A 27,560-nucleotide genomic window follows, 5' to 3' on the forward strand; every position below is an offset into this window, starting at 1 on the left:
TAGACAAAAACACAATGGTCAGATCATAAAGCTGTATAAATAATCTTTAGTGTTCAGAATAGGGAAATGCTTTTTGCAAAACAAAAAAAAACTGTTTAGCACTTGTAGTAAAAAATAAAAATCACATTACAACTACAAAAGTGCATCATACAGTAAAAGCACAAATTCTATCGTCATGGTTTTCTGTATGTAAAGGGCAACGGGTGTTTTATTTTGTGAAAGTAACAGGAAGTGCGTTGGTCACAACGGCTAGCTTGAGTAGCGCCGAATTCGTCCCAACAAAATAGTAAACAGCTGGTATTTAGACAAATTAACGACACACTGCTGATCTAAACGGCTACTTTCTCACCTAAACATGTTTGAAATGTGGATAAAGTGAAATATTTACAGAGTTTAGAGCTAAAATGAAATCAGCTTCTCACTGCTGATTTCAGCTCGGGTAGGAGGCAGGCTAACACTACCCATACACTTCCAGTGTTTGAGCTAAGCTAATTAGTGACTTTAGGTAGGAGGCAGGCTAACACTACCCATACACTTCCAGCGTTTGAGCTAAGCTAATTAGCGACTTTAGGTGGAGGCAGGCTAACACTACCTATACACTTCCAGTGTTTGAGCTAAGCTAATTAGCGACTTTAGGTGGAGGCAGGCTAACACTACCCATACACTTCCAGTGTTTGAGCTAAGCTAATTAGTGACTTTAGGTGGAGGCAGGCTAACACTACCCATACACTTCCAGTGTTTGAGCTAAGCTAATTAGCGACTTTAGGTGGAGGCAGGCTAACACTACCTATACACTTCCAGCGTTTTAGCTAAGCTAATTAGCGACTTAAGGTGGAGGCAGGCTAACACTACCCATACACTTCCAGTGTTTGAGCTAAGCTAATTAGCGACTTTAGGTGGAGGCAGACTAACACTACCTATACACTTCCAGTGTTTGAGCTAAGCTAATTAGCGACTTTAGGTAGGAGGCAGGCTAACACTACCTATACACTTCCAGCGTTTGAGCTAAGCTAATTAGCGACTTTAGGTAGGAGGCAGGCTAACACTACCTATACACTTCCAGTGTTTGAGCTAAGCTAATTACGGCGATACGGCTCTATCTCCCTTGTTACTGCACGCACAGTCGAAAGGATGGTGTCTATCTGCTGGTCATGGACTCGGGAGTGAGGCAAGACATGGAAAAAAATATTGGCGTATCCCTTTAAGGTTCTGACAAAAGGGCGACCAATTCAAAAAATGGGTTCTGACAGCAGGGTTCAGTGTTTTACTAGTTGAGAGAAACTGTACGGTGTTTGACCTGCTCGTCACTCACCATCAGAGACAGGTAGAAGTCCCTCAGACTCCTGGTCAGCATCTCCTGCAGAGAGTGAGGTCAGAGGTCAGAGGTCAGAGGTCAGTGGTCGGACACACCGGGGTCTGTAGTCATGGTTACGGCCACTCACCCTTGCCACGGTGCCTCGGCAGATGAGTCCGTCGCCCAGGAAGTCTTTGAAGCAGCTGCAGGTGCGAACGCCGGGGCCGGTCATGTTGCAGCGGGCGAACTGGTGGCAGCCGCCGTTCTTCTGCAAACACCCGGGGAAGAATAAAGTGACGTTTTAACAACGCTACAGCGACTTTTAGCTGCTCTATCGTTAGGCTAGCAGTTAGCATTGCTGGCGCATGCGCAGAAGCGTCTGGAACAGTGATGTCATCATCTTCAGGTGCCCTCAGGTGTCATGTGACAGGAAGTAACCGCACTCACCTTGCGACACAAGTTGATCATCTCGCAGGTGTTTCCATCGCCTGAGTAACCATCGCTGCAGGCACAGGACGTCTGCAAGGACAACAACCGTCAGCGGCGGGCGGGAACAGGTGGGAATGGGCGAGAAAAGGGAGAGAAAAGGGCGGGAAAAGGTGGGAACAGGCGGGAACAAGTGAGAACGGGCGAGAAAATGGCGGGAACGGGTGGGAACGGGCTGGAACAAGTGAAAACGGGCGGGAAAAGGGCGGGAACAGGTGGGAACAGGTGGGAATGGGCGAGAAAAGGGCGAGAAAAGGGCAGGAAAAGGTGGGAACAGGCGGGAACTGGTGGGAACGGGTGGGAACAGGTGGGAATGGGCGAGAAAAGGGCGGGAACAGGCGGGAACAAGTGAGAACGGGCGGGAAAAGGGCGGGAACAGGCGGGAACAAGTGAGAACGGGCGGGAAAAGGGCGGGAACAGGCGGGAATGGGCGAGAAAAGGGCGGGAACAGGCTGGAACAGGTGGGAATGGGCGAGAAAAGGGCGGGAACAGGTGGGAATGGACGAGAAAAGGGCGGGAACAGGTGGGAATGGGCGAGAAAAGGGCGAGAAAAGGGCAGGAAAAGGTGGGAACAGGCGGGAACTGGTGGGAACGGGCGGGAACAGGTGGGAATGGGCGAGAAAAGGGCGGGAACAGGTGGGAATGGGCGAGAAAAGGGCGGGAACAGGTGGGAATGGGCGAGAAAAGGGCAGGAAAAGGTGGGAACAGACGGGAACAAGTGAGAACGGGCGAGAACAGGGCGAGAAAAGGGCGGGAACAGGTGGGAACAAGTGAGAACGGGCGGGAAAAGGGCAGGAACAGGTAAGAACGGGCGGGAAAAGGGCGGGAACAGGTAAGAACGGGCGGGAAAAGGGCGGGAACAGGTGGGAACAAGTGAGAACAGGCGAGAAAAGGGCGGGAACAGGTGGGAATGGGCGAGAAAAGGGCGGGAACAGGTGGGAACAGGTGGGAACGGGTGAGAACGGGCGGGAAAAGGGCGGGAACCGGCGGGAACAGGTGAGAACAGGCGAGAAAAGGGCGGGAACAGGCGGGAACGGGTGAGAATGGGCGGTAAAAGGGCGGGAACGGGTGGGAACCGGCGGGAACAAGTGAGAACGGGCAGGAAAAGGGCGGGAAAAGGGCGGGAAAAGGGTGGGAACAAGGCGGGAACAGGTGGTAACGGGTGAGAATGGGTAGGAAAAGAATGGAAACATGAGCTTTTACTTTGTTTGGTCCAACGTGGATGCACTCTGCGTTGGCATGGCAACCTCCGTTTCCCGTCAGACAGGGATTTATACCTGCGGTTGGGACACAGACTCTGTTGTAATGATGTGTTTTGATGTGGCTGTGATGTTGCCGGGCCGACCGTCACCACACTGAGACTGGCTCCGCCCACCTGACTCAGGTTCACCTACCGACACACACGAGTCCGTCTCCGTGGTAACCGCTGTTGCACACACACTCTCTGCGTCCGGGTAGAGTGCGTTTACACACAGCGTACAGGCTGCAGGAGCCGTTGTCCTCCGCACACGCGTCCCTTGCTGCAAATGGTGACATCATCGACATCATCATCATCATCATCATCATCATCATCATCATCATCATCATCATCATCATCATCACCAGTTAATCAGGAAAATTAGAGAATTAGATTTAAAAATACTGCATAACATAAACCCATCTAAAATGTATATTTCAAGATTCCTTGACATCGATAACAAATGTACCTTTTGTAAAATTGAACTTGAAAATGTAACTCATCTGTTTTATGGTTGTTCATATAGTAGTACATTTTGTAAAGAACTTGAGAATTATATATTGTGTAAAACAAAACACAAAATCAACATTGAGGGGAAGAACATTATCACTTATTTTGATTTCAAAGAAAAGAAACTATGTAGGCTACTATAGTAAACCTTTATATTTTATTGGGGAAGTTCCATATCCATAAATGTACATTTCAAAATTCTTCACCTTCATTTAAGTTGTTTTTGATTAAAGTTGATTATTATTTTAAGTCTCTTAATTTAGTTACAAACCGGACATGTATAGCAATAATGAGCATACATTCAGAGATGTTTGGTGAATGATCTTGTCACAATGGCCATAACTGTGGTTTGCATGGGATACAAGGTCTGTCATTGTTTTCCTTTATTGTTAATTTGACTGTTTTTTTGTTTTTTGTTTGTTTTTTTTTAAATTTTATTTTACTCAACCTTTGTTGTGCTGTCATAATTGTAAATTTATTGTTGCTGTTGTAGCGAATGTGGGCTGGAAAGGCTGAAATGTTGTTATTGTTGTTGTTACAACTTGAAATAAAACTTCCTACCTTGACAGTGAGTCCCGTTTCCCTGGAAACCTGCTGCACACAGACACTGAGATCCCGTCGGTCCGATCACACAGCTGAGGACAAACACACAAACGTCATCTGAGCTGCTGATGTCACTGCTGATGTCACTGCTGATTGTCAGGATTTAACATTTAAAAGCTAAGTTTGACTATCCGTCTTTCTGACTCGTCGTAACTACATTTTGAATAGTTGGATTTTTTATTCCAGATCTCTGTAATTCAGTTTTGCCTCTTGTCAAAAAGAACATTTCAGACAAATTACGTCACTTTAATTAACCATTCATGTGTATGGGGTTTGTCATTACAGATATCTACAGTTCAGTTGCAGATATCCGCTATGTGAATTACAGATATCTGTAACTGAATTACCACTAGTACTAATTCCAGTTACAGATATCTACAACTTCATTTCGCCTATAGTCAAAACTTAATTACAGATATCTGAACAGGGACATGTAGATATATTTAATTGAGGTGAATTAAAGATATCTAGAACTGGAATTAGTACTAGTGGTAATTCAGTTACAGATATCTGTAATTCACATAGTGGATATCTGCAACTGAACTGTAGATATCTGTAATGACAAACCCCATACACATGAATGGTTACAGTGAAGGAAGAACGGAGTTGCAGATATCTGAAATATTCTTTTCGACAAGAGGCAAAACTGAGTTACAGAGATCTGCAACACACATCCAGTCTGGCTGTTAAATGTTAAAATGTCTTGACATATGAAGGAGGAGGAGTCTTACTTTGCACTGGTGTCACACCTGACAGACCCGCACAGGTCGTCGGCCGTCGACTCCACCTCTGTGAAAACACATCCACGCTAAAGTTATGTTGAACTTTAAAAACTTTACCCAGAAAGATTTTTTTTACACGAGAACGATTTCTAAAAGAAGCTCCAAAGTGTTGATTGATTCATGAGTTGTTTCAAACTGTTGAACCTCCATCAGCTCCCGTGTTCTTACTCTCGTCACAGACGACTCCTCTCCAGCCGGCGTCGCACTCACACGTCCCGTCACCCGACACACCTTCACTGCAGCGGCCATTTTGACACCTGCAGTCTGGAGGAGGAGGTCACAGGTCAACACATTTCATACTACACTGCAAAAACTCAAAATCTTACCTAGAATATTTGTCTTATTTCTAGTCAAAACAAATCTCATTCTACTTAAAATACTTAAAATCAGACTCATCACATTAAAAAGCAGCTTGTTTTTAGACACTTTTTACTTCTTTCAAGCAGATTTTCACTTGAAATAAGTAGAAAAATCTGATAGTGGAGCAAGTTTTTCTTTCTTATTACAAACACAAAAAACTGGCAGATTTTTCTACTTATTTCAATTGAAAATTAGTTTGAAACAAGTGAAAATTATCTGAAAACAAGTTGATGTTTAGGTGATGAGTCATCCGGGGTCTGTAGGTTGACCTGCTGACCTCTGACCTGGATGATGTCATCTCTGAGCTTGTTGCTACCGCTAATGCTACGGTTTGTTTCTGCGTGTTTCTGACTTGTCAGAACCAAATGAGCAGCTGGATGAAGTTCAGCTTCCTCAGGCTTCCTCTCCTCAACCTGGACTCACTAAAGCTCCGGCTAGTTGAGATAAAAATGGACCCGAATGCCGAAGCAGAATGATTATTATCAGAATGAGCCGCGCGGCGCTCAGAGATGACATCATCCAGGTCAGATGTCAGTAGGTCAACCTACAGACCCCGGATGTTGATAACAGCTAACCCCGGACTCAGAGGGGAATAGCACTAGCAGGCCCGGCCCTAGGATGTTGGTGGCCCCCTAAACAAGATTTTTGTTTGTGGCCCTGCACTCTAAGCACAAACACCAAATCACTGGTTAAAACTGAATACAGACGTGTTTATGCCCTCTGAGGTTTGAGGACATTTTCTCAACTTTTACATATTTTCTTAAATGTATCTTTTTAAGATACTTGCAGATGTAACAATACTCAAGTGTTTTATGTCTAAATATTAGAACCTCCGCTGTAAGCACACTGAGGCCAGTTTGTCCTACAACACTGTAGAAAGAAATAATTTAGGCCAAATGCTGGAAATTTGAGGTCTGTTTTTTGAAACATTTCAAATCCCTTGTGAAAACACTCCTTCAGTCATGAGAATGAACTGTTCTGGTGCTTGAAATAGGATATGAATACAGTAATAGATAAGTGTAGAAAACATAAAATGACATGTTGTAAGATTGCTTTTTGAGCACAAATGTTGTCATTCTGCCGTTCTATTTTCACCAAATGTCTCAAATGTGAGATAAAAGAAGCTGAATATTGACTTCACATTACATATAAAGCTCATAGCTGCACGTGCAGACCTCAGGATGTTTAAATGACTTGATGAACCCCGGTACCTTTCTGATCATGTGGCCCCCCACCTAACGGCTGTGGCCCTAAACAACCGCGTAGAGTGTTTATGCCAGCGGCCGGCCCTGAGCACTAGCCTATCAGAACTAAATCTTGGTGAAATGAAGGAGTTTCTCTGCAGATAATGTGTTATTTAGACCCTGTAGACTCCATTATACGGATATACGCGCCTCTCGGCTGGAGCTCATTTCATCACAACCACTTGTAATGACACCAAAGTTATCTGGGGGAGGAAATGATCGGATTTTATGATAGAAATAAGGTCCAGGTTGTAAAAAAACGGTAATTCTCCTTTAACTGCCTGCTAACTGACTGCAGGTCACCCACCCTGGTCACAGTGGACCCCGTATCTCCCGGTCTGGCAGCTCTCGCAGGCCGTCCCGTTGAAGCCCGCGTTGCACCGACAGGCCCCGGTCGCGCTGGTCCCGTCCTCACACACTCCGTTCCCGTAGCACGGCTGAGCCTTCGGACCGGGACACGGCTCGCAGTGCTCCCCGAAGAACCCGCCGCAGCACCGCAGCACCTGGGAGCACAGCAGGAGGGCTTTTATTGTGAAGGCACTTCCTGTGTGTGTTGTTTTATTGCTCTAGAGCAGCGCTAGTCTTCCTGCACTGCAAAAACTCAAAATCTTACCAAGAATATTTGTCTTATTTCTAGTCAAAATGTCATTTCTGGTCAAAACAAATCTAATTCTACTTAAAATCAGACTCATCACATTATAAAAGCAGCTTGTTTTTAGACACTTTTTACTTCTTTCAAACAGATTTTCACTTAAAATAATCTGACAGTGGAGCAAGTTTTTCTTTCTTATTACAAGCACAAAAAACTTGCTTTCACTGGCAGATTTTTCTACTTATTTCAAGTGAAAATTAGTTTGAAACAATCACAACAAGAAAAAGACAAGACAAGTCAACAAAAACTTACATTAAATCTGCACAATCGGATTGTCATCTACATCAAAGAGCGTATCAAAGAATGTACAGTGGTTATAACATAAAATAAAATAAAAAAGGATAAAATAAAAGGGTAAAACAAATGAAAATGACAACAAGAGACCCTACTACCCTACATAAAACCCTATGTGTGTGTGTGTGTGTGTGCATATGTTATTTTACAGATATGAAATTCCAATTTCAAATGCAAGTTTTTATTTGCTTTTTTAATGTTAGTTTGTGTGTGAGTTTAGTTATTGGCTGTGGTAAAGGAGGAGTTCCATGTTTTCATTGATCTATATTCTATTTTGTGCTTCAAAAAGTTGGTGTTTGGTTTGGGAAGCGTGAAGCGGCCTCGTGTTGCCCGTCTGGTGGCGTGTGTAGGCTACTGTATAGGAATCATGATTGTGTTTTGTGTGTGCACTGCAAAAACTCAAAATCTTTCCAAGAATATTTGTCTTATTTCTTGTCAAAATGTTTCATTTCTAGTCAAAACTAAACTCTTTTATCTTAAAATAACTTGTTTTTAGATCATTTTCACTTGTTTCAAACTAATTTTCACTTGAAATAAATAGAAAAATCTGCCAGTGAAAGCAGGTTTTTTGTGCTTGTAATAAGAAAGAAAAACTTGCTCCACTATCAGATTTTTCTACTTATTTCAAGTGAAAATCTGCTTGAAAGAAGTAAAAAGTGTCTAAAAACAAGCTGCTTTTAATGTGATGAGTCTTATTTTAAGTAGAATTTGATTTGTTTGGACTAGAAATGACATTTTGACTAGAAATAAGACAAATATTCTTGGTAAGATTTTGAGTTTTTGCAGTGTGTGTGTGTGTGTGTGTGTGTGTGTGTGTGTGTGTGTGTGTGTGTGTGTGTGTGTGTGTGTGTGTGTGTGTGTGTGTGTGTGTGTGTGTGTGTGTGTTGATGCAGCAGACGTACGATGTTCCTCTGGAGGCAGGTGGCTCTGCAGCCGACCGTCAGCAGCTGCTCCCCCTCAAACATCCGCGTGAACATGCACTTCCTGACCCGCGACGGCTTCTACACAGACACAAACACACACACAAACACAAACACAAACACAAACACAAACACAGACACAAACACAAACATGTTAAGACGATGATGGATGCACGTGCATCAACTCAACAGGAAGTGAACGGCGGCGGCGGCGGCGGCGGCGGTCAGGTCTTACAGCTGGGACGGAGGCGTTGGGGCAGATTTTGCCCTGAGGGAACAAACAGTCGACACAGTTTCCCTGTTGGGGGGTAAAGGGGGGGGGGGGGGGGGGGGGCAGCGTTAGTGATGGTCAGCAGCTGAGTCAATCAATCAAATCATCAAAATAAACTTTAATGTCCCCGGAGGGAATGCTGTACATCAGGGGTCTCAAACTCAAATGAGCTGGGGGGCCGCTGCCGGCCCTGTCATCTCAGTGGGGGGCCACTAAAGTTTTCAAGACGAGTAAAAAAAAAAAAATCACAAATATTTCTGAAAACGGGGTTATTTTCAAATATTGTATGATAATTAGGGCTTTTTAATTTCTGAGCTCTGAATAGATATTAAGTATTCAGGTCTCTAATAGTAGCTGGGATGGAATTCCACTCTAGTGCAGCTCTAACAGAGAATGCAGACTGACTAAACTAACTTTTCCTAAATGGAATAATCCAGTCTCCTCTTGTGAACCCAGTTGTTCTTATGTTGACGAACTGTCTAAGCAGAGGCGTGGTGGAACCATATATAATCTTGTGCTTGTGCTAAGCATAAAGTCTGCTAGCTTAATGCTAACGTATAATGTAAAACTCCATAGACAGGCTAACAGAAGTTAGCCCGTCGCTATCGACAGCCATAGCAGTAAAGCTAAGTGAAGTTTTGGAGACTTCCAGATGATATTTAATCTTTCTGTCTCCTACTGTGACAGCTGTTGCCATAGCAACTGTCACCGAATGTTGACTGTTTGTCCCAGTGAGTGGAGGGGGCGGGGCTTAGCCAGAGGTCAGTTGAGTGAGGTTATTATGGTCTGTAGCTGCAGGTGAGGGAGGCGTTACCGTGACGCTGGGGTAGGTGACCTCATCGCAGCGGTTCCTGTTGATCTGCAGGACGGCGGCGAGGCCGTGGACCACGCCGTCGCCGCTCAGCAGGTTGGACGTCGTCAGCTGGGCCTCGTTCACAAACAGCTGCAGACACACACACACACACACACACACACACACACACACACACACACACACACACACACACACACACACACACACACACACACACACACACAGTGTTTACATCCACACGTTTTTATTCACATTAACTCATTGACTGCCATTGACATCTGACGGGTGTTTTCAGATATTTTTGAAGCCAAAATTAAAACGGATAAATCACTGTTTTTCTTGAGAGACTCTCTTTCACAAAAATGCATTTTTCTCAGCTTTCTAGAAGAAAAGTGGTCTTTTAGATGCAACCAGGCTCTATTCAACTTAAGATAAATCAAGAATGGAACAAGGTACAAACAAATGTTTTTTTCCCTAGTTAAATAGAGAGTCTCCTCTTTCCAATGAGCTGTTTGGTGTTTTCAGAGTCATAGTACAAAATATTCTGTGGGTCTTGAAATATTACTCAAAATGCCCCAAAACGCTGGCACATGGCACTGACCATTTTATAAAAGGGCTGGCACTCAATGAGTTAAGCAATATGGAATCAAAAATGTCTTATGGAAACAGTAAAATTAGATTAAATGTCATGAATATCGATAAAAAGTTAAACTCATTGGATTTTCTCTTGATTGATATAAAGTTCATGCGACAAATTCTGATGGAAACAGTTGCTTGTTTGATAAAAGTGAAAAATGAATGGAAACACCTTAAATTGCAAGAAAACAATTCGATACAGCAATGTGATTGCAAGACAGCACATGACGTCATTACTCACGGCTTTTTATTGGATTTGAAGGTGGAAAAAACACTTGAACCGGCGTTATTCGCATTAATATTTTTTATGGATCTTGAGATAATTAACTCAACGAGCCGATGGAAACACGGTCATGGATCAGTGATGATGGGATGTAGTTCTGGTTCTGACCTTCCCGTCGCGGGGGAAGAAGCCGAGCTGGAAGGAGAAGCCGAGCAGCGTGGGTCTGTATCCGCCGGGCTGCAGGTCGGTCTTCAGCAGCCGCTCCGACATCACCACGTGGTAACGGGTCGTGTTCACATCCTGTTTTCAAAATAAAAGCAAAAAGAGACTGTGACAGCTCTCTCACTGCAAAAAATCAAATATCTTACCAAGAACATTTGTCTTATTTCTAGTCAAAAAGTCACTTCTAGTCCAAACAAATCAAATTATACTCAAAATAAGACTCATCACATAAAAAGCAGCTTGTTTTTAGACACTTTTTACTTCTTTCAAGCAGATTTTCACTTGAAATAAGTAGAAAAATCTGATAGTGGAGCAAGTTTTTCTTTCTTATTACAAGCACAAAAAACTTACTTTAACTGGCAGATTTTTTTATTTATTTCAATTGAAAATTAGTTTGAAACAAGTGAAAATGATCTAAAAACAAGTTAATCTTTAGCTGATGAGTCTTATTTTAAGTGGAAAGAGATTAGTTTAGACTAAAATTGAGACATTTTGACAAGAAATAAGACAGATATTCTAGAGATGTTGAGTTTTTGCAGTGCAGGTGTTTGGCGAAGCAGCTGGACTCGTACCAGCGCCGTGGCGGCCATCTTCTTCAGGTAGTCGTTGATGGCGTCGTCCGTCGGAGCGAAGACGGTGAACTCGTTGGTCCGTTGGATCTCGTCCGTCAGGTTGTACTCCTGGACCGGAAAACAACAAACAACAAGCTGTCAATAACACCACGATGCAGACATACACTGCAAAAACTCAAATATCTTACCAAGAATATTTGTCTTACTTCTATCAATCAATCAATCAATTAACTTTATTTATATAGCACATTTAAAAAACCACAGGGGAAGCCAAAGTGCTTTACATTGGGACATAAAAAGATTAAGGTAAAAGACATAAACACACAGACTAGTCAAAATGTAATTTATAGTCAAAACAAATCTCATTCTACTTAAAATAAGACTCATCACATAAAAAGCAGCTTGTTTTTAGACACTTTTTACTTCTTTCAAGCAGATTTTCACTTGAAATAAGTAGAAAAAAATCTGATAGTGGCACAAAGCACAAAAAACCTCCTTTAACTGGCAGATTTTTCTACTTATTTCAATTGAAAGTTAGTTTGAAACAAGTGAAAATGATCTAAAAACAAGTTAATCTTTAGGTGATGAGTCTTATTTTAAGTGGAAAGAGATTAGTTTTGACTAGAAATGAGACATTTTGACAAGAAATAAGACAAATATTCTAGAAATAAGACGAAAGATGTTGAGTTTTTGCAGTGCACAGAGGCGTGCGGCGGCCGGTTGGCGGTTGGCGGTCGTACGATGAGGTGCGATCTGAAGAGAGAGAACTCCGGCCGGGTGGCGAGCGCCGCCAGCAGCCCCTCGCTCAGCTTCCGGTCCGGAACAAGAACCTGCAGGTCGACGACACAGACACAGAGACACAGAACCGTCAGTCCGTCAGTCCGTCAGTACCAGAGATATACTATATACTGACTAGATGGCGCCTTCTGCTTCTCAGTGTACGTCAATAGCGCCGCCATCTTGGTCAGGGGTTCTGACCATAGACATATAAACATCTGACCAGCAGTCAGACCAGTCAGACCCTGTAGAACATGTTTCAGTGTATTTATGCATGTGGGTGTGTGTCTGAGTGTTTAAAGGGACAACGAGGAGTTTCTATTTGGTTATAAAAAGTCTGATATTAATGTGGATGAATCTCCGTTACCACTTGTTAATGGTCCATTTTAGATAAATCTATGGTTTTGTCTCTATGGTTATTTTGTTATTATTAGTGGTGGTGGAAATGCTGGGCGAGCCGACCAGCGTTTCTTTACTTTCGGTTTCGTGGCGAGTCATGAGAATAACGCCGCCGTATGAATCTCCGTTTATGGTGGGAACTACGACGGTATGTGATCGTCTTCCAACCTCTGACTTTAATTCTTGATGAATGAAAACATGAGTCTGTCTTGACCCGGTCAAAGAATTTCACGGTGCGGAGGCTCATAAATGTAGTGAGAAAACACTTCGCTTTAACAAAACTCCTCGTTGTCCCTTTAATACATTAAAAAAATATATATATATAAAAAAAATTCTAAATATTTTTTGTTGTTGTATAATAAATCTCTGTCTGACATTTGTAATAAACCAAACGGCTTGAAAATCGGTTGAATATTCAGTGAGTTGGGTGATGTTAATGGTTGATAGACCTCTAATGCAGGAAGTAGACATGGCTTCCCCCTCACCAAGATGGCCGCCGCGTTGACGTATTCCACTTCAATAGAGCTGCCTGGGAACGCGGCATCTAGTCAGTATATACATCTATGCGTCTGTACGTTTTCCAGGCATTGTCACCATCACCATGGCGACCTTCTCACCTTGTCGACGATGTGGATCACCCCATTGGTTGCAGCTAAATCTGGTGTGGTGATGGAGGCTCCGCCCACAGCCGTGACCTGAGAACAGACGGGTCAGAGTCAGAGGGAACGGACCTCGACTGCTCTACCTCAGCTGCTGTGCTACTGCTCTCACCTCATTGGCTGTTGAAACAGGAAGTGCTGTCTGAAGCAGTGATGTCACCGAGGACACGGCGCTCAGGCTGGACGACGGAAACCTCCCAGAGATCACGTGGTTCCTGTTTAAAACACGACATAAAGAGACACAACAGAGTCCGTTAACGCTCTGCACTGCAAAAACTCACATATCTTACCAAGAACATTTGTCTTATTTCTAGTCAAAATGTCATTTCTAGTCAAAACAAATCTCTTTCCACTTAAAATAAGACTCATCACCTAAAAATTAACTTGTTTTTAGATAAATTTCACTTGTTTCAAAATAATTTTCACTTGAAATAAGTAGAAAAATCTGATAGTGGAGCAAGTTTTTCTTTCTTATTACAAGCACAAAAAACTTGCTTTCACTGGCAGATTTTTCTACTTATTTCAAGTGAAAATTAGTTTGAAACAAGTGAAAATGATCTAAAAACAAGCTACTTTTTAATGTGATGAGTCTTATTTTAAGTGGAAAGAGTAATAAGAAAGAAAAACTTGCTCCACTATCAGATTTTTCTACTTATTTCAAGTGAAAATCTGCTTGAAAGAAGTAAAAAGTGTCTAAAAACAAGCTGCTTTTAATGTGATGAGTCTTATTTTAAGTAGAATGAGATTTGTTTTGACTAGAAATGACATTTTGACTAGAAATAAGACAAATATTCTTGGTAAGATTTAGAGTTTGGTGGAACAGAGGTATTAGTAACTGGTGCGTGTGTAAAGGTGAAAGCTCAGACGTCTGTAACCTGATGAGACTCGGTAAGTTTCCCTTCAAGGTCCAGAAGGTTTTGTCGTCCTGAGACATTTTAGCGACGGCAGCTGAGGACGGCACCAGGACGGTGATGTTCTGCTCCGACAGAGACCGGCTCAGACCAGAGTCCTGAGGAGAAAGACAGAGACTCAGTCCTCTGAGAACCAAACACAGACTCGGTGTGACCGGCTGTGACCGGGTGTGGGAGGCGACTCACCGTGGCCCAGCGGAGGAACTCGGAGGCATCGGTCAGAAGCAGCAGCTCCTGGAAGGATCAAGGATCAGAAACAGACTCAGCTACCTTCAATGGAAATATGAGAGCAGTGTAGCATTAAACTGGGATTTCAAATGTTTAATCAAAGAGGAACTATGCAAGTCAGCTGCTTTTCCGCTGTTTTGCTAGCTGTCCCTGGCCATGCGCATCTGTTTACAAAGAAGCTGCCGAAAAATCAATACATGGAGTGGTGAAATAAGTTTGCATCCACCTTATTGTTCCACATCGTTAGCCAAGATAATGTTTCTGAAATTCTGTTTAGGCTACCAACTTTTCAGTCCCCAGCACTAGTGTTAGTGCCCAAAATAAGAGATTTGAGGGCCTCCCCAAAATTTTTTTGCGTGCAATAGGACATTCACGTCACTGTGCCCCCTCCCCCCCGTCGCGCCATGGTCTCCTGACATCCTGTGGGAAACACCGTTACCTGTCCACGGTGTGAACCCGGTCGTCACCACCACTCACCTGATCCACTGAGCCGAAGCAGATCTGCCCGTCTCCAGAAAACCCCTCGTCACAGACACACGTCCACCCAGAGGACAGCAGCCGGCAGCTGGCCTGAAGACACAACACACACACACACACACACCGAGGTCATGTGGGTCTCCTCCTTCCTTTACCGCTTCTAGGAGGACGCACCTCACCGATCCTTCGTGGCCTCCCGTATCCCAAGATTCTTTGCTCCTCGGCCGTTATTAATAGCTACCTTGCATGCTAGCTATCGAACGTTGAGGGGGTTCTGCACGGCGAGGAGCTGATGTAAAAAAAAAAGCCACCTTCAAATGTTTAAGGTTAGAACTTAGATTACATTCGGACGGAACTAGGAAATGCTCCGAAGGCGAGACCGTTCACCTCACTTCCAACGGTTGATGCGGCGGTCCGAGGAGGAGGAGGAGGAGCCTCCATGTAGACCGGGTCCTCTGAAGGCTCACGTACGACTCACTGAGGTCATGAGACCAGTGGTGTGTCTCAAATCGCATACTTCTCTTAGTGCACTGCCTTACGGTACACTGTCTTGTGCCTTGTGCCTTACAGTGCACTGCCTTGTGCCTTGTGCCTTACGGTGCACTGTCTTGTGCCTTGTGCCTTGTGCCTTGTGCCTTGTGCCTTGTGCCTTACAGTACACTGCCTTGTGCCTTGTGCCTTACAGTACACTGCCTTGTGCCTTGTGCCTTGTGCCTTGTGCCTTGTGCCTTACGGTACACTGTCTTGTGCCTTGTGCCTTACAGTGCACTGCCTTGTGCAGTGCACTGTAAGGCACAAGGCACAAGGCACAAGGCACAAGGCACAAGGCACAAGGCACAAGGCACAAGGCACAAGGCACAAGGCACAAGACAGTGTACCGTAAGGCACAAGGCACAAGGCACAAGACAGTGTACCGTAAGGCACAAGGCACAAGGCACAAGGCAGTGTACTGTAAGGCAGTGCACTGTAAAGCAGTGCACTGTAAGGCACAAGGCAGTGTACCGTAAGGCACAAGGCAGTGTACTGTAAGGCAGTGTACTGTAAAGGCTAGTTTATACCTCCGGATACGGATGAATTTCGTCCGTCCGTATCAAACGTTGTCTCCGTAACTGGCCTTCATACCTCCGTCCGGTTTCACCGTTTTTATGGACGTAACGCAACTTATCCTCTAGGCGGCAGTGTGTGTCTAATTACAGCATCGTTGACACGGCAAATGTTGCCATGTCAACGAACGCTGTCATTACTGGCACCAACATTAAATGTATGTACCCTCTCACCAACTCACATATCTTCTCCAAATTCTGCACCGTTTTAAAATGTTCAATGTTTACTCTCGTCTTCTCCTCCTTCTTTGAATTTCTGGCAACTACTCTCTTCTTCGCCGATTTTTGTAATGGAGTGACTTTTCTCTGCTTCTGGCTCAATTTTCTGGCCGCTGGAGTGCACAAACGGCATAGCGCACTACATTTTCGCACACTGCTCAGTGTGAACGCACTTCTGTACTCAAAATATTAAGTGTAAGTGCAGAAGTGCGCGATTTGGGACACACAACAGGACTTACCAGGAAGTGACAGCCTCCGTTGGCGATGGCACACTGGTTGGCGGGTTCACAGTCCGCGCCCGTCCCCTTGAACCCGGGTTTACACCTGCAGATGCTCTGTTTGGTGCAGAACAGACCAGAACTTCAGAACCAGAACCACCACACATCTGGATCCAGATGTGTGACCAGGTGTGAGGAGCTCACCTGTCCCGGGCCGATGTAGGTGCAGGTGGCGTTGGCGTGACAACCTCCTCTGTCGGCGCCGTCACAGTTGTTGATCGGTTGACACTCGTCTCCGTCCTCTCTCCATCCGCTCAGACACCGGCAGGTTCGAGTCCGCGGACCGGTCCGCACACACTCAGCCTGCGGGGGGCGCCGAGCGGCCACGGGAACGGAGTTATAACATAACACCGCTACTTTGTTCAGTAACAGTAATCCAAAAAGTTCCTGCTTCCCGTTATAACACACTGCAAAAACTCAAAATCTTTCCAAGAATATTTGTCTTATTTCTTGTCAAAATGTCTCAATTTTAGTCAAAACTAAACTCTTCCCACTTAAAATAAGACTCATCACCTAGAAATGAACTTGTTTTTAGATCATTTTCACTTATTTCAAACTCATTTTCAACCGAAATAAGTAGAAAAATCTGCCAGTGAAAGCAAGTTTTTTATGTTTGTAATAAGAAAGAAAAACTTGCTCCACTATCAGATTTTTCTACTTATTTAAAGTGGAAAATTTGCTTGAAAAAAGTAAAAAGTGTCTAAAAACAAGCTGCTTTTTAATGTGATGAGTCTTATTTTAAGTATAATTAGATTTATTTTGACTAGAAATGACATTTTGACTAGAAATAAGACAAATATTCTTGGTAAGATTTTGATTTTTTGCAGTGCACCGTTGACTCAAGAACTAACCAACTCACTCAGTATCCCTCCACGCTGTGTGGAGGGATACTGAGTGAGTTGGTTAGTTCCAGAAAAAAGGACCAAATATATGACATATTTGGTAAAAAAAAAAAAAAAAAGGAACACAATGGTTACTTTTCCTGGTAATTAGTTACTTTTATAAAGTAGTAATTCAGTCACTAACTCAGTTACTTGTTGGGGAAGGTAATCTAGTAACAATAACTAATTACTTTTTTAAAATAACGGCCCAACACTGGTCAGGGGTCTGGACTAGAGCGCTGTAAAAGAGAGTAAGGACAGCATTGGTCCAATGGCAGCGCCTCCTGGTGGAGGAATATGGGTTTTGCAAATGAACTGACATCTCTGCATTGTTGGTGAATGAGCAGTGTGGTGTTTTCAATAATTTAAGGACATTTATAGATCACCCACGTTAATAGCATCATTGAGGATCCTTTACAGATAAACATTAACACATAGGAGAGTAAAAAAACAAATAGTTGTTTACATGAATGTTTCAATCTACATTTTGTAATAAACAAATTATAAGTATAATTTGATATGACCAAGACACCTAAAAACAAAAACACGGCCGTTTTCATCCATTTACCAGCAAGTGGGCAACACACATACATTGGAGTGAATGGGTTTTCTGGGCGCTTTTGCAATACCCATATCCTGCCACTAGGGGCGCAAAACCCTTAAACCCTTAAACCCTTAAACCCTTACCACGGGAGTCAATGGTGGTGTCCTTACTCTCTTTAACAGTGCTCTAGTCTGGACCCTTTAGCCTCACATCACTCAGGTCATGTGACTTACGTTCTGGCTGCAGCCGCCGCGGTCGGGCGGAGCGCAGGGGTCGGACTCCACGCAGGTGATACCGTCACCTTGGTAACCAGGTTTACACACACACCTGGAATGTACAGAGCACAGGTAATCAGATTACCAGGTAATGAGCTCTTCACAAATCTGATTCTGTAGAAGCCACTACAGGTGAACTCAGGGGCGTAGCACCAAATTCTGGGCCCTGTACACTCGTCAGTGGGCCCCTGTCTCTATCCAAGCCAGTGCACAAAGCGCAGAGTTGTTTTTGAAGTTAATTTATACAAAGTGTGTTTCCGTCGGGGGCAGTTTTTCAGCAAGCAATCTCTTTTCAGCACTATACTGGCTTTGCATTGGCTCGAAAACAACTCGTAACGTTCTGTTATTATCTCATATCACATCTCCGCCGTTCTAAAAATAGCTTGCACCGACAATTAAAGGTAACAGATCTACTCCTAAAACTATGGGGATTATGGCATTGGGCCAATTTGCCAAAAGTTGAAATATCCCTTTAACAGTTGCTTCCCCTAATTCTTCCTTCCTTCTTTTTTTTTTTTTTTTTTTTCTGATACCCCGATTTATGTTTTATGGGTGGCATGCTGAAAGCCTCATTCCATCATTGACGTTACACTTGTCGCCGGCAGCTGTCTATGGGCGGACTGAACCATTTTACACCTCCCAATATGTTGGGAAGACTTTGACACAGAGTTCATTCTCTCAGTTGATGTTATCAATATATTTGAAATAAATTATGACGCCAATTAATTGGGGGGGCCAATTCATTCAAAATAAAAACATCACACAAAAGAATTATAATTTCAGGATTTTCACACTGCAAAAACTCAAAATCTTTCCAAAATATTTGTCTTATTTCTTGTCAAAATGTCTCATTTCTAGTCGAAACTAAACTCTTTCCACTTAAAATAAGACTCATCACCTAAAAATGAACTTGTTTTTAGATCATTTTCACTTGTTTCAAACTAATTTTTATTTGAAATAAGTAGAAAAATCTGCCAGTGGAAGCAGTTTTTTGTGCTTGTAATAAGAAAGAAAAACTTGCTCCACTATCAGATTTTTCTACTTATTTCAAGTGAAAATCTGCTTGAAAGAAGTAAAAAGTGTCTAAAACCAAGCTGCTTTTTATGTGATGAGTCTTATTTTAAGTAGAATGAGATTTGTTTTGACTAGAAATGAAATTTTTGACTAGAAATAAGATAAATATTCTTGGTAAGATTTTGAGTTTTTGCAGTGCATGGGCCCTCTCCCTACTCAGGCCCTGGGTAGTCAAGTCCCCTTTTCCCCCCACTACCACGCCCATGGGTGAACTCACCTGGTGGTCCCCTGGCTGAAGTCACAGTCGGCGTGTGCGTGACAGAACTGAGCCTGAACGCCGCACGGCGCCGTCCGCCGCTCACAGAGACGCCCGGTGAAACCGCTCAGACACGAGTCCGGTTTGCAGCGGCCGTCTGAGTCCGGGCGGTTGTCACACTGCCCGTGGACACAGGGACAGTCTGAGGACGCACGGCACAGCGGGAGAGGTTACAACAATAACAACAATACAAACTTTATTGTCCCTGCAGGGAAAGTTGTCATGGACAGTCATGTGCCACAAGTAACTGCACTACATAAGTACACAAAACAGATAGAAAAAACCAGTACATTTGACATTCCTCGCACAGTTCTCACATACACACAACTCTCTCCCATTCACACAGATACATATAAATATGGTAGATAAAAAGTACTGATGAGAACTATTAAAAACCCAAATAAAGTGCAGGAGTGTCTGGAGCATTAAAAAGATTTTAAAAAATGAATAAATATGAACTGGAAAGAGGTAAAACCACCAACTAACTATAGGTCAATGGACCCAGAGACTGAAACATGTATATATGATGGAGCGAATGACAGCTACTCTCCAGCTCACAGTGACTCACACTTTCATGCAAAGATGGACTTGTATTTCAAGATACCTGGGTGTAGCTATAATAACGGGAATATGCGACAGAGTAATTTTGGGAGTTCCTCTTTGGAGAATCATGCTCAGCTACAGTACTATCTATATCTGCTTTCCTACCTATTAATGTTAATGTCAGGGTTGTTACTAATGTTTATATCATAATTATGTATATTTTCTCATTTACATTACCTTTCATTCTCTTGTACAGTCTAACACGCATTTTCAAAGTCATATGTCAGGACATGTTTTGTAAAATGTTTAAAATGTCTAAATAAAAAGTTCAAAAAAATAAAAAATAAAATAAAAAAAACTCCAGTCTCAAGAAAAAGAATGAAAAGTAGGGATGACAACCCAATTAAAATGTAGCGGGTTTGTTTAGAAGGGAAATGGATGTAGGGAGGAAGCTGAGTTTGTATCGGCTCTATGCTCTGTACCGTCTTCCTGAAGGCAACAGTTCATATTTAACTGAATACAGAATATGTGAGGGGTCATTTAGAGTTCTACACTGCAAAAACTCAAAAGCTTTCCAAGAATATTTGTCTTATTTCTTGTCAAAATGTCTCATTTCTAGTCAAAACTAATCTCTTTCCACTTAAAATAAGACTCATCACCTTAAAGTTAAAGCAGATATCAGTGGAATGTTTTTGTTAATATAAGTCCTAAATAGTCCTATTTTCCATCAGCAATCACTTACATGAAGTATTTCAGCCTAAACACGAGTCTCTCCGTCACTCTGCTCTGCTGTAACCCGAGGAGAAAATTTTCCTTGTGGGATACAAGTGTTATCCAATGAGGAGAGAGAACGGCATGAAGGGCTGTGTGTGCAGCCAAGGGATGCGCGTGAATGTGGTGACGTAGCACGAGGACCAATTGATGCCTGACAAGGGCGGGGGCTGCTAACTCATGGTGCGTTCAAAGAAACTCGTACTTTGTGTTTTTCCTTCCTGTGAAGTCATACCAGTTCGATCTGGTACGAGTTCACGGGTCGGAAGTTACGAGTGGCCGTTATAGGGAACTTTCACAGACAACAGGATGGTAAAAACACGAGCTACGGGTTACCTGGAACGCTACCAAGTCGTAGTTGTGACTTGAAGCTGTAACTTACGGTTTCAAAAGCCTGCCTTGAACGCAGCATTAGCTGAAACGGCCGTGAAGCTGATATCTGCTTTAACTTGTTTTTAGATCATTTTCACTTGTTTCAAACTAATTTTCACTTGAAATAAGTAGAAAAATCTGCCAGTGAAAGCAAGTTTTTTGTGTTTGTAATAAGAAAGAAAAACTTGCTCCACTATCAGATTTTTCTACTTATTTTAAGTGAAAATCTGCTTGAAAGAAGTAAAAAGTGTCTAAAAACAAGCTGCTTTTAATGTGATGAGTCTTATTTTAAGTAGAATGAGATTTGTTTTGACTAGAAATAAGACAAATATTCTTGGTAAGATATTTGAGTTTTTGCAGTGTGTGCCAGGTTCACCACGATGCTTTCGTAAACTGACTGAAGGGTTGGGTAGTCTTTGTTGCCAATTATTTTCATGGCCATGGTTACGTCACTGTGATGTCACGCCTGACTGTGTGATGTCACCGTGACGTCACAGCTGTCTGTGTGATGTCATGAAGACGACTCATCAGACTCACCGGTGTCACAGTTGGGTCCGTGTTTGTTGGAGGAGGAGCAGTACTGACAGCGAGAGCCTTGGAAGTTCGATTCACACGCACACAACCCGCTCCCTTCAATGCCGTCTGTGCACTGTAAAAAAAATACAACAACAACTCTTCACTCTCTTTTATTTACCTCTGTACACTGTAAAAAAAAAAAAAAAAACTCTTCACCTTCCTTTATAGAAGCCGGTGCATATTCTCATTTGTCCAGGTCATAGTATTTCAAAGGAGGTTAAATCGAAAGCAACTGGACTTAGTTGTTTGTCTAGGAAGACGTTTCACCTCTCATCCAAGAGGCTTCATCAGTTCATGTAGCATCTGACCAGGCTGGGACTGGTCCAACTATCTGGTGTGGAGACTCACTATTTAACCTCTTGTGTGGGCGTTCACAAGTGATGATGTCACTGGTTCCCTTTTGTGCTCCAAGTGCCAACGACAGTCGTTGGAGTGACTGTCTTTGATGGAAAGTTGGTTTCGACTTCGTTAGTGCCCTATTGTGTTCTAACGACAGTCGTTGGAGTCACTTGCCACTTGTGAACAGTGGTTGTTCTTTGAGGCTAGATGGTTGAGTCTCCTGGGAAGGGATGAAAGGGCAGCATTGTAAATTGGAGATAGGTGGTGTCTCAGACCTCCTCCCCTGTTGAGGGAAGGTTTTTCTACTTTTACAAAAATGGCTTCTTTAACTCCTCTTTCAAACCATCTGTCCTCTCTGTCTAGGATTTGAACATTGCTGTCCTCAAAGGAGTGGGCTTTCTCCTTGAGATGTAAATGGACAGCAGAGTCCAGTCCTGAGGAGTTAGCTCTCCTGTGTTGGGCCATGCGTTTATGCAGTGGTTGTTTTGTTTCTCCAATGTAGAGGTCTTTGCATTCCTCGTTGCATTGGACTGCATACACCAGATTGCTTTTGTGGGTGTGTGGTGTTCTGTCCTTGGGATGTACCAGTCTCTGTCTGAGTGTGTTGCTGGGTTTGAAATACACAGGGATACGGTGTTTGTTAAAGATCCTCCTGAGTTTTTCTGATACTCCCGACACATATGGAATGACTATGTTTTTTCTCTTGTTTTGTCTTTCTTTCTCAACCACTTTGCTGGTTTTCTTTCTGGAAGCAGCTGCAGTTTTCACAACGGTCCAGTTAGGGTAACCACAAGTTGTGAGGGCGCCTCTCAGGAGCTTGTGTTCTGACCCTTGGGCCTGTGAGCTGGTGGGCACGTTATCAGCTCTGTGTTGCAAAGTTCTGATAACACCAAGCTTATGTTCCAGAGGGTGGTGAGAGTCGCTCGGTGTTGTTCCTTCAAAGGAGTTTAAAGCCTTCCTTTGAAGGAACAACACCGAGCCACTGGTTCAGGTATGTGGACGACACATGGGTTAAAATCAAAACCAAAGAAGTGCAAGCTTTTACCGAACACATCAACTCAGTGGACAAAAACATCAAGTTCACCAGAGAGGATGTCAAGGACAATAGTCTGCCTTTCTTAGATTGTGACGTCCATATGAAAAAGGACAGGAGCCTCCACATTGGGGTATACAGAAAACCCACACATACAGACCAATATCTACTTTTCGATTCTCACCACCCTCTGGAACATAAGCTTGGTGTTATCAGAACTTTGCAACACAGAGCTGATAACGTGCCCACCAGCTCACAGGCCCAAGGGGCAGAACACAAGCACCTGAGAGGCGCCCTCACAACTTGTGGTTACCCTAACTGGACCTTTGTGAAAACTGCAGCTGCTTCCAGAAAGAAAACCAGCAAAGTGGTTGAGAAAGAAAGACAAAACAAGAGAAAAAACATAGTCATTCCATATGTGTCGGGAGTATCAGAAAAACTCAGGAGGATCTTTAACAAACACCGTATCCCTGTGTATTTCAAACCCAGCAACACACTCAGACAGAGACTGGTACATCCCAAGGACAGAACACCACACACCCACAAAAGCAATCTGGTGTATGCAGTCCAATGCAACGAGGAATGCAAAGACCTCTACATTGGAGAAACAAAACAACCACTGCATAAACGCATGGCCCAACACAGGAGAGCTAACTCCTCAGGACTGGACTCTGCTGTCCATTTACATCTCAAGGAGAAAGCCCACTCCTTTGAGGACAGCAATGTTCAAATCCTAGACAGAGAGGACAGATGGTTTGAAAGAGGAGTTAAAGAAGCCATTTTTGTAAAAGTAGAAAAACCTTCCCTCAACAGGGGAGGAGGTCTGAGACACCACCTATCTCCAATTTACAATGCTGCCCTTTCATCCCTTCCCAGGAGACTCAACCATCTAGCCTCAAAGAACAACCACTGTTCACAAGTGGCAAGTGACTCCAACGACTGCCGTTAGAACACAATAGGGCACTAACGAAGTCGAAACCAACTTCCCACCAACGACTGTCACTCCAACGACTGTCGTTGGCACTTGGAGCACAAAAGGGAACCAGTGACATCATCACCCTTGTGAAACGCCCACACAAGAGGTTAAATAGTGAGTCTCCACACCAGATAGTTGGACCAGTCCCAGCCTGGTCAGATGCTACATGAACTGATGAAGCCTCTTGGATGAGAGGTGAAACGTCTTCCTAGACAAATAACTAAGTCCAGTTGCTTTCGATTTAACCTCCTTTATAGGACGAATCTCCTTGTTGTTTCCAACTACTTCCTGGTAGAAAACCAGCATGAGAACAATAGTGACGGACGAGAGTTTCACTATATTTATCTAATTGTTCATGTCACTATATCACCGTTTAGACTAATCTGATGTTTGTAAAGTTTATAAAACCAATGATTGGACAAACATTACTATTTCTGTGTGCACATTTTTGTAATTAGTCATGGTTATCATAGATTAGCCGGGCTAACGGTTAGCTACCTGTTTAACTTTAATAACTCAGTGACTCAATAAACGCTCCATGAAAAAATATTTTCTCCAGCGGATATCTGAGTTCCAACATGACTGAGCTAACTGGAGTAGTTTCATGTCGTGTCCCACAACGGGAGGGTTTTAACAGCTGACGTCCTGCTGTTAGCTTAGCTACCGCCGTTAGCTTAGCTACTGTTAGCTTAGCTACCGTTAGCTTAGCTACCGTTAGCTTAGCTACCGTTAGCTGTCCCTGTCAGCTGAGCCACTGATGCTTTCTAGACACTGTGATTCCCCCAAACTGAATAAATACCACACACAGCAACACAAAACACACACACAGAAATAGTAATGTTTCTTCAATCATTTCAGATTTGTCTAAACGGTGATAGGGCGTGAAAAATATGATATATAGCTAAACTCTCATTCGTTACTATTGATCTCATTCACATTACAGCTGGTTTTCTACCAGGAAGTAGAATGTAAACAACAAGGAGATTCGGTCTATTGGCCTAAACCTCTGTACACTGTAAAAAGACAACTAGGTCTTGATAACGGTGTGTGTGCTGCCAGTCTCACCTGACCGTGTCCTGAGCAGGGAGTCTGGAATCCTCCTGGACAGGGAGAACAGTCTGGACCATAGAAGCCTTTACAACACGCCTGGGTCTACACACACACACACACACACACACACACACACACACACACACACACACACACACACACACACACACACACGCACACGCACACACAGGTAGACGTCAGGGAAACACACACTGCAAAAACTCAAATATCTTACAGAGAAAATTTAATTCCTAAATCTCATTCTACTTAAAATAAAACTCATCACATTAAAAAGCAGCTTGTTTTTAGGTCATTTTCACTTCTTTCAAGCAAATCTGATAGTGGAACAAGTTTTTCTTCCTTACCACAAACACAAAAAACTAGCTTTCACTGGCAGATTTTTCTACTTATTTCAAGTGAAAATTTGTTTGAAACAAGTGAAAATGATCTAAAAACAAGTTCATTGTAGGTGATGAGTCTTATTTTAAGAGGAAAGAGATTAGTTTTGACTAGAAATGAGACATTGACAAGAAATAAGACAAATATTCTTGGAAAGACTTGGAAAGAGGTAGTGACAACTGGTTTTGAATGGACCCAGATGTGAACAGACTGTGTGAATGGCGTTCGTTCGTTACCGTTACAGTTGCGTTGCAGAGCGGTGAACAGCCGGTGACGGGGAAACTGAACCCGGTGGAGAGGGAGCGAGCGTAAACACATCCAAATACGGAGGAGACCTGATCACAGAGAGAGACGAGCAACACAGTGACTCACGGTCCACACAATAAACAAATAAATAATAAAGTCCCAGAGAGAGAAAGAGAAGCAGAGTGAGACGTCTCACCGCCAGACCTCCGGACGGACACGGGAACAGTCTGAGCGTGGAGCACGAGACACAGTCGCCCTGGGAGACAGAGACAGAGCATGACGTCACAACAACACCTCAACAACACGTTAATGTGTTCCTAATATAGTCTACCTGCCAGCCCATAGGGCCCCATTGTGAACCCGGAAATGTTGAGTACCCCAAAGTTTTATGTTAGAAATAGATAGTATGGGTCCCCAGTATTCAGAAACTGCCGGATGCTAACTTATATTGGACAATTAGCATAACAGACACAATTAGCATAAATAAGCATAACCGCCTATAGACCGAATCGCCTTGTTGTTTACATTCTACTTCCGGGTAGAAAACCAGCTGTAATGTGAATGAGATCAATAGTAACGAACGAGAGTTTAGCTATATATCATATTTTTCACGCCCTATCACCGTTTAGACAAATCTGAAATGATTGAAGAAACATTACTATTTCTGTGTGTGTGTTTTGTGTTGCTATGTGTTGTATTTATTCAGTTGGGGGGAATCACAGTGTCTAGAAAGCATCAGTGGCTCAGCTGACAGGGACAGCTAACGGTAGCTAAGCTAACGGTAGTTAAGCTAACGGTGGTAGCTAAGCTAACAGCAGTAGCTAAGCTAACAGCAGGACGTCAGCTGTTAAAACCCTCCCGTTGTGGGACACGACATGAAACTACTCCAGTTAGCTCAGTCATGTTGGAACTCAGATATCCGCTGGAGAAAATATTTGTTCATGGAGCGTTTATTGAGTCACTGAGTTATTAAAGTTAAACAGGTAGCTAACCGTTAGCCCAGTCTCTGATAACCATGACTAATTACAAAAATGTGCACACGTAAATAGTAATGTTTGTCTAATCATTGGTTTTATAGACTTTACAAACATCAGATTAGTCTAAACGGCGATATAGTGACATGTAAAAGTAGATATATATAGCGAAACTCTCGTCCGTCACTATTGTTCGAATGCTGGTTTTCTACCAGGAAGTAGTTGTAAACAACGAGGCGATTCGTCCTATATGGGCAATATTTCAACAAAATTGACTTGGCTGATCTGGGCAATATTGGAGTGGTTTTAGGGGTTATTGATGATGCTGAATCCATTTCTGACATTTTCAAAATTCAAAATGGCTGTCTAAACCGGAAGTGACCAGATTTTGGTCCATCAAAATCGGCCCACTGGCGGTTAAAATCTGGTCACTTCCGGTTAAGACAGCCATTTTTAATTTTGAAAATGTCAGAAATGGACTAAAACCACTCCAATATTGCCCAGATCAGCCAAGTCAATTTTGTTGAAATATTGCCCATATAGGCAATTATGCTTATTTATGCTAATTGTGTCTGTTATGCTAATTGCCCAATATATATAAGTTAGCATCCGGCAGTTTCTGAATACTGGGGACCCATACTATATATTTCTAACATAAAACTTTGGGGTACTCAACATTTCCGGGTACTCATTGTTGGCAAGTAGACTAATATGTAGTAACCAGATAGTTAGTATAGGCATTGAGTATTCTGTCATGTATCTTCCTGTATGTAGTAACCAGATAGTTATAGTGATGTGTTTAATGAATCCTGCTCCTTAATACTATGTATTGCTGAAGCCCTGTGACGGCAGCACTAACAACTGATTATATTAGAGCACTAACGACCTTGTGCCACCGCAAACGTGTGTTATGGCCTCACAAATGTATATTTATTAATGTGTCTTTGGTATTTTACCTCATTGTTGCTTTTTTTAAAAGTTGCCTTTTATCATCAGGCAGAGGGACTGGCGATGAAAACTGTTTTTTTTGCTAACTCGGGTGCATTTACATTTGTTTTTTTACAATGTTTTAATAATGTA

At 43.0% G+C, this 27,560-nt stretch overlaps 1 protein-coding gene across 1 annotated transcript in view; it reads right to left on the minus strand.

The window, feature by feature from the left end:
* stab2 (stabilin 2) overlaps positions 1-27,560 on the minus strand; it is a gene marked incomplete at both ends in the record, with an annotated part of 70,853 nt that overhangs the window by 20,753 nt on the left and 22,540 nt on the right. Inside the window, 29 exon segments of the mRNA XM_083999330.1 lie at positions 1,313-1,357; positions 1,443-1,562; positions 1,742-1,813; positions 2,984-3,057; positions 3,175-3,300; positions 4,089-4,162; positions 4,862-4,932; positions 4,991-5,072; positions 5,074-5,176; positions 6,824-7,019; positions 8,365-8,463; positions 8,618-8,680; positions 9,468-9,596; positions 10,495-10,626; positions 11,121-11,228; positions 11,861-11,950; positions 12,914-12,991; positions 13,068-13,170; positions 13,831-13,964; positions 14,053-14,100; positions 14,572-14,664; positions 16,133-16,228; positions 16,316-16,474; positions 17,830-17,923; positions 19,163-19,343; positions 21,425-21,536; positions 24,877-24,963; positions 25,497-25,595; positions 25,703-25,762. Coding sequence (XP_083855456.1) covers positions 1,313-1,357; positions 1,443-1,562; positions 1,742-1,813; positions 2,984-3,057; positions 3,175-3,300; positions 4,089-4,162; positions 4,862-4,932; positions 4,991-5,072; positions 5,074-5,176; positions 6,824-7,019; positions 8,365-8,463; positions 8,618-8,680; positions 9,468-9,596; positions 10,495-10,626; positions 11,121-11,228; positions 11,861-11,950; positions 12,914-12,991; positions 13,068-13,170; positions 13,831-13,964; positions 14,053-14,100; positions 14,572-14,664; positions 16,133-16,228; positions 16,316-16,474; positions 17,830-17,923; positions 19,163-19,343; positions 21,425-21,536; positions 24,877-24,963; positions 25,497-25,595; positions 25,703-25,762 — 2,928 coding nt within the window.

Source organism: Trachurus trachurus (assembly GCF_905171665.1).
Source record: "Trachurus trachurus genome assembly, chromosome: 23".
Lineage (NCBI taxonomy): Eukaryota > Metazoa > Chordata > Actinopteri > Carangiformes > Carangidae > Trachurus > Trachurus trachurus.